This window comes from Panthera tigris, chromosome D1 (genome assembly GCF_018350195.1).
Source record: "Panthera tigris isolate Pti1 chromosome D1, P.tigris_Pti1_mat1.1, whole genome shotgun sequence".
Lineage (NCBI taxonomy): Eukaryota > Metazoa > Chordata > Mammalia > Carnivora > Felidae > Panthera > Panthera tigris.
Genome location: NC_056669.1, coordinates 39,211,138 through 39,233,566, shown reverse-complemented (window position 1 = coordinate 39,233,566; position 22,429 = coordinate 39,211,138). Strand labels below are relative to the sequence as shown.

The following is a 22,429-nucleotide window of genomic DNA, read 5'->3' as shown; positions in this document are numbered from 1 at the left end:
CTTTGCAGACATCTTTTTAAATATATATATATTTAACATAGATTGTCTTTTTTAGAGTGGTTGTAGGTTCACAGAAATGTTGAGCAGAAGGTACAGAGCTTTCCTACACATGCTTAGCTTTCCCTATTATCCACATCCCCCACCATCATGGTTCAGTTGTTATAACTGATGAATCACATTGACACATCACCCAAAGTCCATAGTTTACATTAGGGTTCACGCTGGGTGTTGTGCTTTCTATGGGTTTAGACAAATGTATAATGACATGGATCTATCATTATAATATCTTATAGAATATGTTCTTATATTCTATAATATTATATACATAATATAGTATATAATATAAATTATATAATATAATAATTCTTATATTTTATAATATTCTTATAGAATATTAGCTTGTTTCCTTTTAATGCTGCATAATATTCCAGTGTTGGGATGTGCCATAGTTTATTTACTTACTAACCTACTGAAGGACATCTTGGTTGCTTCCAAGGTTGGACGATTATGAATAAAGCTGTTGTAAACATTCATGTGAAGGTTTTTGTATGGACATAAGTTTTCAGGTCCTTTGGGTAAATATCCAAGAGCATAACTGCTGTGTCATATGGGAAGAGGTTTTGTTTGTTTGTTTTATTGAGGTCTAATTGACAAATAAACCTGTAAGATATTTAATGTGTGCTGTATATTTAGGTTTTTTAAAAAAATCTTTTTGAGTTTCTTGGGATTCGTTTTGTGGCCTATTCATGTACTCAATTCTGGAGAATGTTCCATTCGTATGTTTAGTTCCGTAAGAAAATGCCAAAATGTCTTCCCAAGTGGCCGTATCATTCTGCATTCCCACCAGCAATGAATGAGTGTTCTTGTTGCTTCACACGCAGCATTTGGTGTAGTCAGTGTTCCAGATTTTGGCCATTCTAATAGTTGCGTAGTGGTATCTCATTGTTGCTTTAATTTGCATTTCCCTGAGAGCATGTGATGTGGAGCATCTTTTCCTATGCTTATTTTCCATCTGTATATCTTTTCTGATGGGGTGTCTCTTGAGACCTTTTACCCGTTTTTTAAATCAGGTTGTTTGTTTTCTTGTTGCTGAGTTTTTAAAAGTTTTTGTATATGTTGGATAACAGTCGTTTATCAGTTGTCTTTTGCCAAAATATTTCCTAGTCTGGAGTTTCTGTTCTCATTCACTTAGCAGCAACTTTCACAGAGCAGGAATTTTTACTTTTTGAGTCTAGCTCAGCAGTTGTTTCATGCACTATGCCTCTGGTGTTGTATTGAAAAGCTCATCATCAAACCCAAGATCATCTAGATTTGCTGCTCTGTCATCCTTTACATCTCCTTAACAGTCCCTCCATCCCTGTTTTACTTAGAGAGGCTTAGAGAGGGCGAGTGATTCTTCAATGCCACTATGTGCTGGGACTGGATTCAAACACAGGTCTGCTAATCTCAAAGCCAAGCCAGAAGGCTGTCTTCTTATTCCATGGCTGCTGCCTCTAGAGCAAGTCTCCATGGCGATCAGATTGGCCCTCCTCCAGGGTTGGACAAGGTCTCTGTCAAGATTCTAGGTCACAGATTAGAGCACACAGAAGAGTAAGCCTTTTTGACTCAAACACCTGCTACAGAATTTTATCTTCATGTGCCTGAACGGTATTCCTCCTGCAGCATTTTCATTCATCCTTACAAAGGCAGCTCACTGAGGGTGATGACCTCTAAAATTTTAGCTGAACTGAGTAATTGAGCTCCTCATTTTTGCTGGTAAGATTTGAGAGAATTTGGGGGAGATGGTGCATGACCAAATGGAGAATTAGTGAGGTTTTACAATGTTGTTATAAACTTTATGATGTGAGTTGATTGTTTCATGTAGCCTCATAAAACAAGTTGGAGATGGCGGAGGGGGATTACATCACTCCCTCTGCCCTCCCATCAGAGATGAAGCTTTCTTTAGTGCTCAGGAACTTTCCTGATGGTCCACTCAGGCCAGCCCAGTTTTCAGATTTTAATATGTTCCTATAATAGGTGTGGAGAAAAAACGAGGAAGAAGGGAGGAAACCCATTAGCCCAACTTGTTGCACTCCCATTCCTGGCAAAGATGAATGACTAATGTCACAGCCGTGCACCAAAACTTACAGAAACAGGCCTGTTTGGCTTGGGTGCTAAATAAATAAGCCAGCTACACATTTCTTGGATGGCAGGCAAACGTTTTGTCATCATCGAACTCCCCTCATTGTTCGCGCGACTTACACAAGTTGTCAGTCTCTGTCCCAACCCCAAGCCACCTGAGGGGGAGGAGCTGGGCCTCGTTCATTCCTTATTTATAATTAGCTTCAAGTGAGGGGGAGGGACAGGCAGGGCTGCCTCCTGTGCAGGCTGCTTGCCTGAGTTACATCCACAAATGCCTCGGAAGCAGCAGGCTGACTGCGTCTTTCTCTTCACATTCCTGGGTCTGTCTGGGCTGGTTGGTGCAGTTACCAGAACATACCACATTGGGATTGTGGAAGAATACTGGAACTATGTGCCCCAAGGAAAGAACGTTATTACTGGGGAAAGTTTTTCAGAAGACAAGTGAGTAAAGTTGGGGTTCCCGTAGACTCCTAGGTTTGGCTTTTTTCTTGCCTCTGCATGGAGGTTATAGTCCTTGGGTGGTTATAATGGGGAGGGGTTGATCTAAACTAAGTGAAGGGGTTTTGTGTTGGTCTGGAGGGCCCTCACAAGGGTGGGCATGTAATGTAGACATTCTTAGCCCTACCTATTTGTTGAGCTGTCTATTCACAGCCTTCTCTGTGCAGCACTCGCTACACAACCAGGCGTTTTCAATAATGGCTCACTCTATAAAAGGACCATTTTCGCTGAGCACTACTAGGGACTTCCAGGGGGTTCTGGGCTCAGTATGTTAAAAAAAAAAATTAACAGCAACCCTTGGGATGAGCATTTGAGAACTTTTACGAATTCTTTACCGTTAAAACAGTGTTTTCTAAGTTTTTATTTTTGGAATGAAGACTGGAGATAAGTAAAATATGCCAGAGGTAGTTATGTTTTGTTTTTCTTTTGCAACATTTAAAAGAGGGGCTGGGGCGCCTGGGTGGCTCAGTCGGTTGAGCGTCCCACTTCGGCTCAGGTCACGATCTTGCGGTCCGTGAGTTCGAGCCCCGCGTCGGGCTCTGGGCTGATGGCTCAGAGCCTGGAGCCTGCTTCCGATTCTGTGTCTCCCTCTCTCTCTGACCCTCCCCCGTTCATGCTCTGTCTCTCTCTGTCTCAAAAATAAATAAACTTAAAAAAAATTTTTTTTAAAGAGGGGCAGTTACAATAGATTTGGCTGGTATTTTAAGAGTTTCCCTGAGGCTTTTAGAAATGGCTTTTTCACTGGTGAAAGGTTTGTTACAGCCACCTCAGAGAAATATTCTAGTCCCCAGGCCTGTGGCATAGCTGCGTAAGATGGTAACAGAGTGTTGTATTTCTCTGGTTTTTAATTTTTTTGCAGAAAATAGCCCTCGCCCTTCCTTTCTCTCTCAAGGTCCAGTGTCTTATATCTCTTATTTGTTCCCCGGAGCTCCCTCTGAAATTAGCTCCTGGCTTTAGGAGCTGTAATTCATACTTTCAACTTCGTGGTTCTTGGAACATCTTATGAGATGTTCTGGCAACCACTGTTGGATATACAGACATACTGGCTTCTTTCTGATAGGCAGAGCTCAGTACGCTCAACATGCAAGTTCTACTTTCTAAGGATGAAGTTAGTTGCTAACATTCAGGAATACCATGGGGTCTCCCAACAAGTCTTTAAGGCTTGAGGAAAGACCTCCCAACAAGGCTCCCAACAAGGCTCCCTGCCTTGAGGAAAGACCAAAGAGCCAGTTGGCTTAGACACACATCTTCCGGGTTTTCTAACAATACAAAGGGGGCCTAGTCATGTTTGGTTGGAGAAGGGTAAAACTCATGCCAGCCAGGCTGCCGAGAAAGGATCTTCCTAAAGCCTTGAAACAGGAAACTTCATGTCCAGGGGGCTGTTTCCACAGAGAGCTCTTGACTTCCTTCAATCTCATATCTGCTGACCATTGGTTGTGGTAGTGTTTACTGTGACAAATGGATATGGGAGTGAGAGGTTACCCTAACTGCCAGTAACCTTTCCCAAAATAGAGCTCTGCTGTCCTCAAAAAGAACTCAATAGGAAATCGTCATTGTGAGCGGCTATTGAACATGAGACTGTTCAAGACGTGTACAGTGAGAGTAGTGAATATAGTCTTTAAGCATGATGTGATATTGGATTGCCTTTCTACATGGTTGAGTAAAAAGCTTAGAAGTCTACCTTTCTCCTAAAATGTCAGCAGAACTGTTTGTGAGCATTTATTCTGACAGTGGAATTTCACCAGAGACTGACTTTCTTTCTTTCTTTCTTTCTTTCTTTCTTTCTTTCTTTCTTCTCTTTTAATTTATTTTTGAGAGAGAGAGAGAAACAGAGTACTAGTGGGGGAGGGGCAGAGAGAGAGGGAGACACAGAATCTGAAGCAGGCTCTGGGTTGGCAGCATAGAGCCCAATGCAGAGCTCGAACTCAGAAACTGTGAGATCATGACCTGAGACGAAGTTGGACGCTTAACCAACTGAGCCACCCAGGTGCCCCTCACCAGAGACTTTCAATTCATTATTGCTTGCAAATGTTATTATTCCCATTTTACAAACTGAGAACTGAGGTTCCGAGGTTAAGTATTGTTGGAGTTTACAGAGTGAAGGCAGCACCAAACTCAACATTGCTCCAGAGCTCGTTTTTTTTTTTTTACCATACAACCTGCTTCTTGGTAAAGGTAATCCTCTCCCGCTGAATTAAACTCAGCTTTGATGGCAGCCGGGGATTCCAGCAGAAGGAACTTTCTAGAAAGTCCCAGTTCTTACCAAAGGTAGGTTTAGTCCCATGGGTTACTCTTCCCAGAGAGATATTGAAATGATCACTGGTCTCGGTGGCCAAACTGGTTACCTGGGTTCATTCAAAAACCCAAAGTACTTTAAATACCCAAATACTGCAATGCTATTTCCACTAAAGCGGAGTGCGGGAAGACGTTAGGGACTCTGTTGATCATTTCAGCCAGAAGATGGTGCTTTGAAGAACATACCATAAAGCGTTTGAAAATAATTATGGTGAAAAAGAAAAAAAATAAGGCATGGCTAAGTCATGGTTCGGTATCAGTTTAGAGTGGGGTGGTTTAACAAATGCTGTGGCCCCCCAGGAGAGGACTCTTGCCCTTCAGGCACAGCTGGCTTTCTAGACGTCATGCCGAAGTCCCCAGATATATCCTTCTCATGGGTAAAGGGGTGGTGTTTGTGCAGGGCGGCTTCCTGATGCTTAAGGGGGAGCCTGGGTTACACAGTGTATACCGGCTTTTATTAGCAATCATGTCCAGAGGCCACCGGTGTGACAGGTGGCCCAGGGCAAGCCCCTGACAGGGAACACTTGGAGTGGGCTGCTGACTCTTGCTTGAAGAACACAGGACACATGTCATGATTCACATGTGTCACAGCTGCCACAGGTGTCACGTGTGAAGATGCCACAATTGTGGGACATAGGGAGTTCAGTACACGTATTCTATTTTGTGCCATTTCCCCAGAAGCAAGGAGTCATCTTGGATACTGTGACCATGCCTCTCACTCAGCCTCCTGCACTTCTGAGGACAGTCTGCTGTTGAAGATATTCAGATCCAGACAAATGCCTGATATTTAGGGGTCCAGGAGAGCCAGGGGTCTAGGTCCCACTTTGAGTGGAAGGATTCTGACATAGGAATCAGGAGACCTCACTTCCAGTCCTTGCTCTGCCCCCAACTTGCTGTGAAACCTTGAACATCTCACATCATCTCTCTGAACATCAATTTCCCTAATTTGTATAACCAGGTAGTTGAACTATAATCCCTAAAATCACTTGAGAAGCGTAATTGTAAGGAATCAAAAATAATTTTTGAAACCGAATGAGAAACATCTTACTTGGCTCACTGGTTCTAGAAAGATTTTCCCAATGATGAAAGAGAGAAGATTTGCATACATTCAGTCTAGGAATCAGAGTTGGAGAAGGTCTGAGAGTGCGGATGTGTGACAAATTTTGAAATATTGTATATTTTTATTTCTCTATCTATTTTCCCCCTGTTCTTTAAGAACTATCTTCACTTTTTTATGCAAAAATATTTCCCTGCAACCCTGGCTTATTCTGATCTGTTTCCTTCCTCACCGTTCACGGAGCTTGGTGTCTTTCTTAAGCCTGGGACACAGCGTTTTCTTCTCCCTGCATTGCTGTGTGGGTGTTTGAGGTACGCTGGTCACCTCTGCAGCTGAAAGAAAAGTGCCACGATGGCTCAGAGGAAGGCCTAGAGTATATGTAATAATGCCCCTCACCCACACAGAGCTTTGCTGGTGACAGTGATTTATGGAGGACTGAACACAAGGCTATTCCTGTGGAATCATTAAAGTAAAAACTAACCCCTTTGTCAATTTAGTTATTGGGTTGCTTGATCTTTGATTACGAGGATGGGGAAAATTAGGGGGATAGAATGGTGAGTGCCAAAGTTTCAGTGATGTGAAAAAAGCTTGGAAACCAAAATTAGGCAGCGCCAAGAGCCTAATAAATCCTGATTCATAAGGATAAAATAGTAAATACACTGACATCATTTTTTCCAAGACTCCATAGAAGTCAGATGGTACAATTTCACTTCCCTTCTTGGTACTTCTGCTTAATCATAGAGTTCAGAAATACAACAGAGACTGTAAGCACTAATATTTTCTAGAAAGCACAAAATTTAGGAGTTATATTCTATTTAGAAATATTTTATCCAGATGAATATATTTCCCCTGTTCCCCTTTGGGCCTAATGGGGACACCGGGCTCCTTTGATTTGCCTGGGGATGGTGTCAGCATTTGATCCATTCGTGCCCGTCCTGTTCGGGCTCATAAAGCGCTTAATTAAGGTGTACCTGTGCTTCGGTGGTAAAGCCTTGTCTTTAATGGAACCAGAGTGGGGTCACCTTATTTAAAGCTGCAATTCTCACCAAAGACCTCATTAGGCAACCAACACACATGCAGGATTTTTCTTCCCAGTAACGTGGGGGTTTTCATGGGTGCTAACTCACAGGCAGAACCCATCCTTGGCCATGAATGAGGTTGACCACTGCTCAAACCCCATCCAAGTTAGTTAGCATATAGTGCAATAATGATTTCAGGAGCAGATTTCAGTGATTCATCCTCTACATATAACACCCAGGGCTCATCCCAACAAGTGTCCTCCTTAATGCCCCTTACCCATTTAGCCCATCCCTCCACCCACAACCCCTCCAGCAACCCTGAGTTGGTTCTGTATATTGAAGAGTCTCTTATGTTTTGCCCCCTGCCTGTTTTTATATTATTTTTGCTTCCCTTGTGTTCATCTGTTTTGTATCTTAAATTCCATGTGAGTGAAGCCATATGATATTTGTCTCTCTCTGACTGACTGATTTCGCTTAGCATAATACACTTTAGTTCCATCCACGTTGTTGTAAATGGCAAGATTTCATTCTTTTTGATTGCCGAGTAATACTCCATTGTATATAGATACCACATCTTCTTTATCCATTCATCTGTCGATGGACATTTGCGCTCCTTCCATACTTTGGCTATTGTTGATAGTGCTGCTGTAAACATTTGAATGCATGTGCCCCTTCGAAACAGCACACCTGTATCCCATGGATATATACCTAGCAGTGCAATTGCTGGATCGTTGGGTAGTTCCATTTTTAACTTTCTGAGGAACCTCCATACTGTTTTCCAGAGTGGCTGCACCAGTTTGCATTCCCACCAGCAGTGCAAAAGAGATCCTCTTTCTCCACATCCTCGCCAGCATCTGTTGTTGCCTGAGTTATTAATGTTGGTCATCCTGACAGGTGTGAGGTGGTATCTCATTGCGGTTTTGATTTGTATTTCTCTGATGATGAGTGATGTCGAACATTTTTTCATGCGTCTGTTAGCCATCTGGATAACCCATGATCCTTAGCGTGTGACTTGATTCCTTAAGGTAGTTCATGGTCACAGTATGGCTGCTGGAACTCCAGCCCTCATGTCTATGTTCCAGGAAGGAAGAGAGGAAGGGAAAAGGTAAAAAGGGCACAATTCCTGCTGCATTATCCTATTAGCCCTTTAAAGGGCTCTCATGGAAACCCCAGACAGTCAGTTCTATGTACATCTCACTGGATACCCAAAGCCACAAAGGGGGGTCATAAATACAGGCTTTTAGTTTTGTGTTTTTCTTTCTGAGTGAAAGCAGACTTTGATTCTGTTACTCAGAAGGAGGGGAGCATAAACATTGCAAGGCAGCAGGCAGTCCCTGCCAACCTTCCCTTACCCCATTTCTCCCTGTTTCCTTCCCATCCATCACAAACACCCTCTTGGTCCCCCTCTGCCTTTTCCCACCTTCAGATAGGGGGGTTCCAAGGCCTGGTTAGTGGGATTTAAGAGAACTCACAGACAATATAGTTGCTAACCGTCACTGCGCCCTCACTAGGTTCCAGGCATTATCATAAAAGGTTTTTATGCCATGCAGTGGGGTGACCGATGTCCTGTCTCAGGTCAGGGGGATCAGGAGTCCCAGGGTGGGTTTCCCTAGCCAAGTGTAGTCCAGCAGTGGTCTAACAGAGATGCCAAGGCAGCCTGGCTGGCTGGGGAAGTGTGCTCCGGCATCACCTGGCAAGCTTACAGTTCTTGTTTCACCAACAGAGTAAGTATCTGAATCTCTCCTTGCCTCAACATGCTCATCAGTAAAATGGGGATAATGATAGCACTTGCTTTGGGGGTATACGAGTTCCCTGTGGCTGCTGTAACAAATTATCACAAACTAGGCGGCTTAAAACAACAGAAACGTGTTCTATCCTACTTCTGGAGGCAGAAGTCTGAAATAAAGATGTTGGCAGGGACACACTCCCTCTGGAGGCTGAAAAGAGAATCCATTTACTGACTTTTCCAGCTTCTGGTAGGAGCTGCTGGTGATCCTTGGTTGTGCCAAGGTGCCATGGCTCCGGCTTCTGCCTTCCTTTTCCTATCACTTTCTCTATGTGTGTCTCATCTTTCTCCTCATCTCAAAATCCTTAACTTGATCATATCTGCAAAGACTCTTTTTCTGAATAAGGGAATCAGGACTGGGACTTGTCTCTGGAAGCCATTATCAGCCCACTCTGGGGAGGAGGGGATCAGGAGGCTCAGATGACATAGGATCCGTGAATGTGCTCAGAAGCGGTGCCTGGCACTGTGGGTTTGCGTGCAAGAAATGCTAGCCATCATGGTAGCTCTCCTATCTTGAGGGGTCTCTGGAGAGCAGGAGTTTTGTGGGAAAGAGACTGAAAACGGTCACGTTTCCCTCTTTCTAATTAGAGCTTTGCCATAACTCCCACCGACTGAGCACCCCCCTCTCCCAGATCCTCTGCAGGGGGCTCCATATCGCCTCCTTTTCTCCTCATGATGGCTCTGTCATGGTCACCAGTTTTCAGCCAAGGAAACCGGGGTTCAGAGAAGTTGCTTCCCCAAGATCTCACAGCATCGAGTAGGGACGCTGGGATTCAAGTCTCCTCTCTTTTCCCTTTACTGCAGAAATCTGTTTTTAGCCCACCTGTGTGTGTTTTGAGGGGCTTCTGGGGACATGAAGTGGGAGAAGGAAGAACTCAGGACTTGAGTGGTGCCAGGGGAACCAGGGTGAGAGACTGTGTAGAGGAACGCATTGATTGGATGGCTTAAAATACATTAATTAGGGAGGGCGTGGCTGCATCCAAGTGTAAATGCGCATGGTCACCATCATCACCCTTCCTTTGCCAAGTAGCACTTGCCCCAATCTGATCCTGTTTTCTCAATGTCCCTTCTCAAGCTCAGGCAACAACGTTGCTCGTCCTTCTTGGGATCATCACGGTCTCCCGCACGTTTGCTCTAACCACACCCCCTGCTGCTGCTCTGACCACACCCCCCCCTTCACCCCATCTCCCCTCCACACACTCACACCTGCAGGGTCTATATGGTGCAGCTGTCAATATAGAAAACTGGGGGTTGCTATTTACTCTCCTATCTACGTTTTGGCTTCCCAGCCAGATGGTAAACCTCTTGAATGCAGAGACTGACATTCACACATCTTTGCCCCAGTTTCTAGTGTAGTGTCCCATTTAAAACGGAGGTTTATGGGGCGCCTGGGTGGCTCAGTCGGTTGAGCGTCCGACTTCAGCCCGGGTCACGATCTCGCGGTCCGCGAGTTCGAGCCCCGCGTCGGACTCTGGGCTGATGGCTCAGAGCCTGGAGCTTGCTTCCGATTCTGTGTCTCCTTCTCTCTCTGCCCCTCCCCCGTTCATGCTCTGTCTCTCTCTGTCTCAAAAATAAACAAAAAACGTTAAAAAAATTTAAAAAAAATAAAATAAAACGGAGGTTTAACAATTGCTCAGTAGTTGAATGGATGGGGGAAAAATCTGACTGAAAGATCCAGGTTGTCAGGGACAGAGGTGCTGGTGAGGTGCACATATGCTGTGAGCTACCAACTCCTCAGAATCTAACCTGGAAGCCCATCTCTGCACCGGTTAGATGGTTCTCGAAGTCAGGTTCCTTCTCACAGTGGTTAATCTCACCTGCTCCTGGAAGGCGTCTCCCTTCACGGTATTACCTGTGGCCTTGGCAATGTCAATGTTCTACATGCTCATTTTGTCTTTCAAGCAGTTGCTCATGAGAAATTTTCCAGCCCAACTGGATTTTTTCACAGCATAAAATACATACCTCCTCAGTTTGAGTCAAAACGTCAGAATGTTGGTTAGGGATGAGCCTGAGCGGTAGTGATTGCTCAGTCCCTCACTGTAGGGCCATCTTGCGGCTACACTGTAAATCATACAAAGTCCACGAGCACAGACGTTCCAACTAGTGCTCTCTAGCTGTGTCAGAGGCTGCTTTCTGTGGACGGCTTCCTTGAGGTCACCTTCTTTTGTTTCTTGGGCAAGGGTTGTACCTTCCCAGACTCATGCGTGATGGAGCTTCTGTCCCACTATTACGAATGTATAATGCGTTCTTAGCAGCCACTTGCTGCAGAGGCATTAAAAAGACTGATTTCACTGACTTTCATGTCTCCCTATTTTCTCCTCTTTGGCTGATTCCTATGGTTTCAAACAGTTATTATGTTCTAGTTTCAAATAGCTGCTATGGTTTTTGTTTTGTACTGAGTACTACAGAGACGTGATTTCCCAACTTGTCTGCACATTCAGAACTGCATGGGTTAGAATCGGACAGGTTGTGCCATAGCAACAAACAGCCCCCAGATCTCAGGGGCTTAACCCCACAGAGGCACATTTCTCACCCACTCGGCTTCATACAGGGCCATATGGCTCCAGGACAACTGTCCTCCTGGGACAAGTAATAAGCGGGGCTGCATGGATCTCGAGGCTTCATTATCTTCACTGTAAGCTTTTCCTACAGCAGAGGAAGTGAGGGGGTATTGCAATGGCAATTAAATTCCCTGGCCCAGAAATGACACATGCCACTTCCACTCACAGCCATTTGCCAAAATCTCGTGGCCCCACCTATCTGCAAAGGCTCTTTGCTCTCCCCTTCTGCTGGGAGGAAAGAAGAATCAGAATGGGTAAGCACTGGAAAGTTCCGCCGTAAGAATCGTTCAGTGAACTTAGGAAAAATAAAGGTGCCACGCCAGAAAGTGTGATTCGGTTGCCCTGAAGTGGGGCCTGGGGGCCCGAGTTTTTGGCAAACGTCCCAAATAATTCTGAGACAGCTGATACATGGCTGGACATCGGGGAACTACTGCTTTAGAAAACCTGATCCTGTCTCAGGGTGACTATCGGCTCCCTATGTGGGAAGACTGACACGTCCAGGAATGTGCAAAGCAAGTCAATACATACAAGTCAGTGCTAAAATATGCAGCATATGTAATAGGTACTGTGGGAAGTCAACAAACATTCGCCCTCCTTCCGATATGCTTGCCTCTTGTTTGGGTGGCTCCGCCAGACACCTCGCGCCTGCTCAGGAACTCTTGCTCAGCACGCATTTGCGTGTGTGAGAGCGCGCATGCGTGCCCGCGCAGGCTGGGAGCCAAGAGTAGAGAAGCGGGGAGAATCAGACGTCCGTCTTTCCCTGCAGACCCTGCTGGAGAGACAGGGCCCTCCCTATGAACGACCTTTTTATAGCCTCTTCCCCAACAGGCTGAGCCTACAGAGGACGCCAGTGATTCCATATCTAATCCTTCCTCTGTCGTTGCCTTCCTGGGTGGTCCAGTGTAAGCTATAAAGCCAGGTAACTCTCCTTCTCTGGGGCCAATTAGCCAGCCTGAGGATGACTCAGTTCTCCCCCGCTTCTTTCTCCTCCTCCTCCTCCTGAACAGCCTATTCAATTAGGACTTGTATTCAGCTGCTGGTTAACAGAAGCCCGAAAAACGCTCAAATGTATTTTTTGGTTTACTCAAGAGAAAGCCAGAGGTTGGCAATCTTCAGGGTCCCAGATGCCTTTGACTTTTCACTTGCCCTTCTGTAGGGTGTGACCTTCTTCCCCATTCTGTCAAGATGGCTGCCGAAGCTCGTCATCGTATCTTCATTTCAGGCAGGAAAAAGGGGAAGAGCAAACAACTGCGAGGGTCTGCGCCAGAGGAGTCCAGAAGAAGGATCATAGAATGACACATGCATACATCTCATTGGCTAGAACTGTGTCACATGACCATCCAAGCTGCAAGTGAGGCTGGGAAATCTAAGGGCTCCTATCCCCAAAGCCCCAGTGTCAGGCTCCCCAGACTTTTTATCCTATTCCCCTGCACAGGGAAATAGGCTTCTGCCTCACGGAACAGAAGAGGGTTGAACGCCTGCTTACGGGCAGACACACACAGGCTCGGTAGATACACAGAAGACCGAGTGTTTACACACGGGGTCTGTGCCCAAGTTCTCAGTCTCGATGCCTGAGCGAGGACTTGTCAAGCCAGAGAGGTTGGGCAGTGACTGCCTTCCCTCCAACTCAGGCTGCAGGCGCTGTGCTCCCTGCTCAGGGCGCCAGTACCCACCCCCCCCAACGTGGAGGAGAACTCACTTGAAGAACAACACCCCTTGTGGTGGCAGCTATGTTTTCAGAGGGAGAAGCCACATGAGAAGAGAAGTTTGGCTTCTCAGTTGCCTAACAGCCTGGACCCTCTCTTCTAAATAAGATGTGAGCTTGTTTTTTTAATTAAAGTTTTTTTTTTTTTTAATTTTTCTAATGTTTATTTATTCTTGAGGCAGAGACAGAACGCGAACAGGGGAGGGGCAGAGAGAGAGGGAGACACAGAATCTGAAACAGGCTCCAGGCTTTGAGCTGTCAGCACAGAGCCCGACGTGGGGCTCAAACCCACGAACTGTGAGATCATGACCTGAGCCAAAGTCAGCTGCTCAACTGACTGAGCCACCCAGGCGCTCCGATGTGAGCTTGTTTTTATTATGAAAGTAAATAAAAGGTATAGAGTCAAACACGCCCAAGTACCGAAGAGGGTGAGTAAACTCATTCCTTCCCACTCCTGTCTGTGGCCTCAGCCCATGGCCCAGCGGTTACACTTTTAGGGTTTCCGTGGCTACTTTCCAAATGTTTTCTTTGCATATGTGTAAATGTGCATATTGTTTAAAAAAAACACAGAAATGGGATCATACTTTATGTGCTGATCTGCAATTTGCTTTTTTCATGTAGTATCTTGGAGACTGTGCCATATTGCCCCCTGTAGAACCTCCTCATTCTGTTGTCTGGCCATGTGGTCTGAATATGCTATAGTTTATTTAACCAGTCACCAGTTGAAGAACATTTTGGTCTTTCCAGGCTTTTGCTACCAAAATCACTGTGGTAATACTCCAATCCTTTTGTCAGGATTCCTACCTTGTTAGTCCCATTATTTAGGTGCTGAACCTGGCAGGTTGGGGATATAAAGAGCCTTTGCTGTCTCTGGGAAGACTAGTCCCCTGGTCCCTGGCTCCTCAGAGGGGAGCCTAAATCCATGGATTTCCCCTCTGTCCTAGGGACTTCCCACCTACTGACTCCACACTAAGGGCAGGGCAGGGTTGACACATGTGGGTGCCTGGCCAGGCTAGTAATCTGGTGCTCTGGGAAAATAAATAATATTGGGGCTCCTTCAACAGATACTTCCTCAACTCTTATTTGGAGGCAAGGCTGAGTGCGGAGGAGAAGGGAAGGTGGCCTGGTGGTGGCAGTTCATACCATCCCCTTGGTCACCAGGAGAAGGAACCCACTCTCCAGGTCACTGGAGCAATCCTTCTCGGAAGGGATTTCGGTGACCACCCGCTACTATGTGCACACATCCCCGGGGGCTCCTTCTTTCCACCTCACAAACCCCATCTGAAGCAGCTGATTCTTTCTGACCATATACAGTACTCACCACCCAGAGAAGTTCTAGAAGTTGCAATTCTCTCCACTTCCAATGTCATTTCCAGTTAATTTTATCCCTCTGGCAATGCCTTCAGCTCTACAGTGATGTGGCAATGCCCTTTAGAGCTGAGGCCTAGCTGCTCCACCCCTTAATTTGGCTTGGCTGAGAACTCTGGGAAGTTCCCTTCTTCCAAGGCCAAGACCAGTCTCTTTAAAAGGGGCTTTATTGGGGTGCCTGGGTGGTTCAGTCGGTTAATCGTCTGACTTCAGCTCAGGTCATGAACTCATGTTTTGTGAGTTCAAGCCCCTTGTCAGACTCTATGCTGACAGCTCAGAGCCTGGAGCCTGCTTCAGATTCTACGCCTCCCTCATTCTCTGTTCCTCCCCTGCTCATACTCTGTCTCTGTCTCTGTCTCTCTCTCTCTCAAAAGTAAAGATTTTTAAAAATTTTATTAAAAAAACAAAAAGGAGGGCTTTATTGCTGACAGGTGTGACCATGGTCTGTGATCTGGAGTAAGCTGGATGTCCTAGCTGGTTAGAACAAGGAAGTAATGACGCTGTGAAGAAAATGCTATTTATTTATTTATTTACTTATTTGAGTCGGTGGGGTGGGGGCGGGGGAGGAGATGGGCAGAGAGAGAGAGAGAGAGAGAGAGAGAGAGAGAGAGACAATCCCATGGGGCTCAATCCCATGACCCTAAGATCATGATCTGAACTGAAATCAAGGGTCAGATGCTCAACTGACTGAGCCACCCAGACGCCCCAAGAAATTGCTTTTAATCTGACTGGAAAACCATGCTATGTTCTGTTTAAATGCTTTTGTTTTAAATTTTGTTGTGCTGTAAGGATCAGCTTATACATTACAAAAAAGTAAGATGGCTGTTTGTCAGTAGGTCCTTAGGAGAAAGAAAACAGTCTTTGGAGGACAGGTCAGCAAACCAAATCTCATAAGGTCACAGGTTGGATTTCAGAGATATTCACTGGATATTTTCTGGTGTCCACAAACTCTGCCCTGGACCCAGCCATTATTGGATAGAATGTATTCTGTATTTTGGCTGCAAAGGGACCTGAGAAACAAACAATGAGGAGCTCATTCCCTCACTATTGCTACTACAAGAGAACAACTCGGTGTATGTTCTGCCAGTAGTGATAGAATTCTGTCATCCGGTTGTAGAGAAGGCCACACCCGAAGACCCCAAAGTATCCCGTTACCTGGCAGTCTGTGTAGAGCAAAGAGAGCAACCAAGTATGCCTCCAACCCCACATCCACGGTACACATCCCGAGGGGTTCATTCTTCCACCTGCTTGAACTCAACCTTGACTTTTTCCCCTAAGCAGTCACTACCAATCAATCAGATTTGGTGCACAAGTTAAAACCTATTTGCCATCCCTGGCCTGGAGAATACTCAAAGTCAAGTATGGCCACATACCCTTTTCTGCAAATGTAGTTTGCAAAATTATCCCAGTTTTAATCTGCCAATCTGGGGGCAAATTCAAGGCTTTTCTTTTTCTTTATTCCAAAGCCACTAAGCACCAACGCTTCTTAGGCAATTACTAAGCATTACAATAAAAAAAGGTATTTGAAGGATTTTTGTCTTCAATTAGCTCACAAACCAGAGATGTGCGTATCTTACTGTGACACGTTTTTGGCAAGTGTGTGATTCGTGCATGAACAGAGCACTGTGCGTGTCCAGAAGGGGAAAGGAGGAAGAGTTGCAACTGATTCGGAAGGGTGCTTGACAGGTAGAGAGTAGGAAATAGCATCCAGACGCGGGGAAAGAATGTGTGCAAGTCTTGGAATGCTGGAAAGGATACAGTGCATTTTGAGGAGGCTGAACGTGAGGCCTGGCAGAAGTGTGAGGTCAGGGGAGGTAGGCAATGAGGAAATGAGGAAATGAGGCCGGGGAAGAAAGCTGGGCTGGATGTACCAAAGAACACTGCTCCTGCTTTGACTTGAGCCACTGGATCCCTGTCCCCTGCTTGACCCAGACACCCTCTCCTCCATCTACCTACACCCCTATCTGCTGCTCCATGGTGGGCTGGATGCCTGGCTGCTTGACACGCTGATATCTGGCTCCATCATCCTGAAGAGCCTGCAGGGTGGGCAAAGCTACCATTCATACCTGAGACTGCTGGACAGCTTTGTGGTAGGAGCTGCTTAGGAGCTTCGTATCTGAGTCACTGGTATGCAAACACTGGGTAATCTCTTTGAGGAAATGAGGACGGAACCCTGAAAATATCTTGTGTCTTTGGCTTTTTGATCTATAGTGCTTTCCCCAACCTTAATGAAGCAAACAAATCCATTAGTCAATACTGAGACTCTCAGACCTGGTGTGACTCCATCAACTCAATTGGTACTTAATCACATACTGCTGTATGTCATTACCTAATTTTTCCATTAGGTCATACACTCTTTTGTATCCCTCCATAGCACACAGCAAGGTGCTGGGAACATGGTCAATACATACTTAGTGTTTGTTAAAAGAAAATTGAAGGGGAACGTGTTGAACCCAAAGGGGCAAATGGACAGCGTGATTTTAGAGCATTTTGGTTTAGTTTGGTTGTGAATATTATTTGTGTCTTTTGGCTTGTCAGTCTCTAGCCTCAGTTTCCTCAAAAGTAACTTAAAGATAATCTCACCATCTCTACAGAGTTTAGAGGGTTGTGTCCAACACCATATAAGAAATCATACACTCAAGTACTTTATGAACTGTTAAAATAAGCTATGAGGATTTCTCTTTTAATGTTAATTATAAAATATTTTCTTTCTTATTTTTAGACTTGCAACCTTATTTCTCGAAAGAGGGCCCAACAGGATAGGTAGTCTTTACAAAAAGGCTGTCTATAGACATTACACAGATGAGACCTATTCCACGGAGATCCCGAAACCTCCCTGGCTTGGATTCCTGGGCCCTATCTTGAGGGCTGAAGTGGGTGATGTGATTGTCATTCATTTAAAGAACTTTGCTTCCCGACCATACTCTTTGCATCCACACGGCGTTTTCTACAACAAAGATTCAGAAGGTAAATATCAATCCTGTATCATTGGTGTCTTGTCTGTATTCCATAAATAAGGGAACTGTCCATTTCAGTTAAAGGGATCTAAGAGACAATGATCACACGTGTTCATTTGTCTTTTCCCGTCTCCTCTCTCCCCATCTCCATCTGTTCCCCCTGATGTAGAAGACTTCGACAACACTATCAACCACCTTGACCTAATGGACATCTATAGAACATCTCATCCACTGACTAAAGAATGCATCTTCACAAGAGCATATGGAACACTCCTCAGGGTAGACGATAGACTTAAAAGAAATCTAAATAAGTTTTAAAGAACTGATAGAATGCAAAGTATATTCTCTGATGGAATTAAATTTGATACAATCAGTAAAAGAAATTTTGCAAATTCTTACAAATATTTGGAAATAAACAGTATACTTCTAAATAATCCATAGGTCAAAGAATAAATCACAAGATGGATTGTAAAATATTTTGAAGTGAATAAAAATGGAGATAAACCCTACCAAAATTTATGGTATACAGCTAAAGAAGTATTGAAAAGGAAATTTAGAGATTTAATCACTTATGTCAAGAGAAAAGAAAAGTCTCAAAACAATGACACAAGCTTCCACCTTAAGAAGCTAGAAAAGGAAGAGGAAACAAAACCTAAAGCCAGCAGAAAGAAGGGAATAATAAGGATTGGAGCAGAAATTCATGGAAGAAAAAAAAACAGAAAAATAATATAAAATACATTAAGCCAGAAGTTGGTTCCTTGAAAAAGATTAATAAAATTGAGAAAACTTTATCTAGCCTGATGAAGAGAGCACAAATTACCAAAATCAGGAATGAAAGATAGGACATCACTGTGACCTTACAAAAATTAAAAGGATTGTAAAGGAGGATTATAAACAATATAATGGCAAAATATTAGACAACTTAGATAAAATTGACAACTTCCTAGAAAGACAAAATTTACCCCAACTGACTTAAGAATAAATTAAAAATTTGAACAGACCTACAAAATGTAAAGAAATGGAATTAGCAATTAAAAATCTTTCCTCAAAGAAAAACCCAGGCTCAGATGGTTTCATTTCTAAATTCCATCAAATACTGTAATAATAGTAATAGTGAGAATCCTTTACAAAATCTTTCAGGAAACAGAAGAATACTTCCAAATTCATCCTATGAGGCAAACATTATCTTGATGCTAAAGCCAGATACATACATCACAAGAAAACTACAGACCAATATTCCTCATGAATGTAGATACAAAAATTCTTAACAAAATTTTAGCAAACTGACATCAACAACATATAAAGAGAATTATACACCATGGCCAAATGGAATTTATCCTGTGATCGCAAGGTTGGTTTATTACTAAAAAATAAATGAGTGTAATACAACATATTAATAGCATAAAGGACAAAAACCATATGATCATCTCAAAAGGTGCAGAAAGGCATTTAACAAAATCTAGTACTTATCAGTTAAAAACTTCCAACTAGAAACAGATAGGAACTTCCTCATCCTGTTAAAGGTTATCTAAGAAAAACCCACAGGTAACATCATGGTTAATGGAAGGGATACTGAATGCTTTCTTCATAAGATTGTGAACAAGGTGAGAATGTCTGCTCTCACCACCATTATTAAACATTGTCCTGAAGATTCTAGCAAATGATAGACAGGTCTTCTAGCAACAAACTCAGTCTTTGTTTATCTAGAACATCTTTACTTTCCCTTCCTTTTTTTAAAGAGATAGTTTGCTGGATAGGGTATTCTCAGCTGGCATTTCCCACCCCCTCACCCCAACACTTTGAGTTTATCTTCCCACTGTCTTCTCATCTTCCAATATTCAGATGGGAAGTCAACTGTTAATCATGTTGATGCTCCCCTGTATGTGATGAGTCATTTTTCTCTTGTTTTTAACGTTACATCTTTGCCTTTTTTTCCCCTAACAATTTGATGACAATGTGTCTGTGTATGGATTCTTTGTATTTATTCTACTTGTGGTTCATTATGCTTCTTTGATGTGTAGATGAATGTTTTTCATCAAATTTGAAAAACTTCAGGCCATTATTTCTTAAGAACAGGTTTTTGTTTGTTTTTTGTTTTTTGTTGTTTTGTTTTATTTTTGTTCTGTTTTGTTTTTTTCCTGTCCTCTTTTCTGTCTTTTCTCCTTTGGTGGACTACTACTATGCATATGTTAATACATTTGGTGTTGATCCACAGGCCTCTGAGGTTCTGTTTATTTTCTTCAATCTTTCCCTCCTCCTCTTTTTCAGACAGGATAATTCTGTTGATCTATCTTCCAGTTCATTGATTCTTTTGCCATCTTAAATCTGTTGTTGAGCCCCTCTAGTAAATGTTTTATATCATTTATTGTACTTTTCAATTTTCTATCTCCTTGAGGATGTTTTCCATTTGTTGAATCATTTTGTCCTACTTTTCTTTAATTATTTAAACATAGTTTCTTTTAATTGCTTGAACATTTTTATAATAGCTGCTTTAAAATCTTTATCTGCTAAATTTAACATCTAGAGGCACTTAGAGATAGTTTCTATTGGCTCCTTTTCCCCCTGAGAATGGGTCACATTTTCTTGTTTCTTTTATTTTGTTGTTGCTATTGAAAACTGGAAATTTTTGAGAATATATTGAAGCAACTCTGGATTGGGATCCCTCCCTCATCCAAGGTTGTTTTTCCTGTTTGTTTGCTTTATTATTGAGTAACTTATCTGGACTAAATTTGTGATATCTGTCTTCCCTATAGCGTGAGGCCACCAAAATTTCTGCTTTCTTTTTTCTTGTATTTATTTTTAAGGCTGGTTGCTAAGGGTCACCTCTACATCTGCTTAGCTTTGAAGTCAGAAAGTTATTGGACAGAGGTTGTGGTTAAGCATCAGTAAATCTTCAGTTCTCTGCCATTGAAATTGTGGGTGGATAGAAAACCCATTCAAAGTTGTGATGGTTTTTGTCTGCCTTGGATTTTAGTTTTTGCTGGGCTCTTTGCTTCTCCTCTTTACAAGCACATAGCATTAGAGTCAGCCAGGAGTATGTGTATAAACATGTGCAACAATTTTTCAAGTGCAAACATTGCTGGGTACTTTGATTTGATTTCCAGAGCACTGAAATGGTCATTTTTCTCCATTTCTTTCAACTTTATGATTACTTTTGGGGGAGAGGATCGGCTATCTCACTCTCTTCTAATGAATTTTTCTCTTGGCTATAGTTGCACGCCTGCTAGTCTTTTTTTTTTCTTTAAGTTTATTATTTTTTTTGAGAGAGAGAGAAAGACGGAAGAGCAGAGAGAGAGAGGTAAAGAGAGGATCCCAAGCAGACTTTTTGTTGTCATCATGGAACTTGATGTGGAGCTCCAACTCATGAACTGTGAAATCATAACCTGAGCCAAAATCAAGAGTCAGACCTTTAACTGATTGAGCCACCCAGGCGCCCTGCAAGCCTGGTAGTCTTGAAGTCCCTGCTCAGTTCAACTTAGTGTTTACTGTGAACTAGACCCAGTGCTGGATACTGGGGCTATAAAAATGAGTAAATACACACTTGTTGCTTCCAAGATATCCATCTGGGGAGAGGTAGAGGATGAACTCAGAAGAAGTAGGTAGGTGGGACTAACATTGATTAAGCAATTACTAATATGCCAATGCCTATGCTAGAGCTCTTACATGCGTTATCTCACTTAATAATAGAATTAACTAGTGCTTTCTTGATCTCCATATGAATATAGTTAAGTATCAGGACTATTTACAAACAAATTTTATTTTTATCTTTTTAATTCAGAGAAGAATAGAGAAGGGGAAAATATCTTACATTCTGATTTCCTACATATCCACTAAAATGAGTTCAAAATAAAAAATTAAACAAAAAATAGTATGTGAACATGGTTAGAAAATTTTAAGAGTACAGAGAAGTATGAAAAGTAAAAATTCCTCCTACTTGTCTCTTACCTGAAAAATGATCGCTTTAAAAAATGTCTTATGGGGCACCTGGGTGGCTCAGTTGGTTAAGTGTCTGACTTGGGCTCAGGTCATGATCTCACGGTTTGTGAGTTTGAGGCCGGCATCGGGCTCTGTGCTGACAGCTCAGAGCCTGGAGCCTGCTTCAGATTCCATGTCTCATTCTCTCTCTGCCCACACCCCCCCACCCCGCCCCAGAGTCTCTCTCTGTCTCTCTCTGTCTCTCAAAAATAAATAAATGTAAAATTTTTTTTTAAATTAAAAAAATTAAAATGTCTTATAAATTTATCTTAGAAAATTTTCTATATATATATTTGTGTGTGTGTGTGTGTGGTTATGTGTGTATGTGTGTGGTTATGTGTTTATTTGTACAAAAGAGATTATACTATCAGGCTGCTATGTATTTCCTGTTTTTCATTTTTCACTTCATCTTGGAGAGTTTCTCATATCATCACACATAGAAAGACATCCTTTTAGCACTTGTGCAATATTCCATTGTGTGAATGGACCAGTTTGGTATTGACGATTACTTAGGTTGCTTTCCGTTTGGGGTTGATACCTGCACATTCCCCAATGAATATTCCAGTTCCAGTGTACAATATATTCCAGTGAGTTTTATTTGTTTTTTAATGTTCATTTATTTTTAAGAGAGAGACAGAGCATGAGCAAGGGAGGGGCAGACGGAGAGGGAGACACAGAATCCAAAGCAGGCTCCAGGCTCTGAACTGTCAGCACAGAGCCCAATGTAGGGCTTGAGCTCACAAACCAAGAGATCATGACCTGAGCCGAAGTCAGATGCCTAACGGATTGAGCCACCCAGGCACCCCTATTCCAGTGTATTTTCAAAAACATTTTCAAGGATATTTCAGGGGTAAATTCCTAAAAGTAAATTGCTGGTTATACTCATATTCCTTCTTTCCTTCCTCTCTGCTTTCCTTCCTTCCTTCCTTCCTTCCTTCCTTCCTTCCTTCTTTCCTTCCTTCCTTCCTTCTTTCCTTCCTTCCTTTTTCTTTCTTTCTTCCTTCCTTCCTCTTTCTTTCTTTCTTTCTTTCTTTCTTTCTTTCTTTCTTCCTCTTGCTCTCTGTCTTTCTCTCTTTCTTTCTTTCTT

At 43.1% G+C, this 22,429-nt stretch overlaps 1 protein-coding gene across 1 annotated transcript in view; it reads left to right on the top strand.

Annotated features, from left to right (window-relative positions):
• Window positions 1-2,392: 2,392 nt before the first annotated feature.
• Window positions 2,393-22,429, top strand: part of HEPHL1 (hephaestin like 1) — an 82,317-nt gene continuing 62,280 nt past the window's right edge. Inside the window, exons 1-2 of the mRNA XM_007079029.3 lie at window positions 2,393-2,562; window positions 17,133-17,377. Coding sequence (XP_007079091.1) covers window positions 2,393-2,562; window positions 17,133-17,377 — 415 coding nt within the window. The remainder of the gene's footprint in view (window positions 2,563-17,132; window positions 17,378-22,429) is intronic.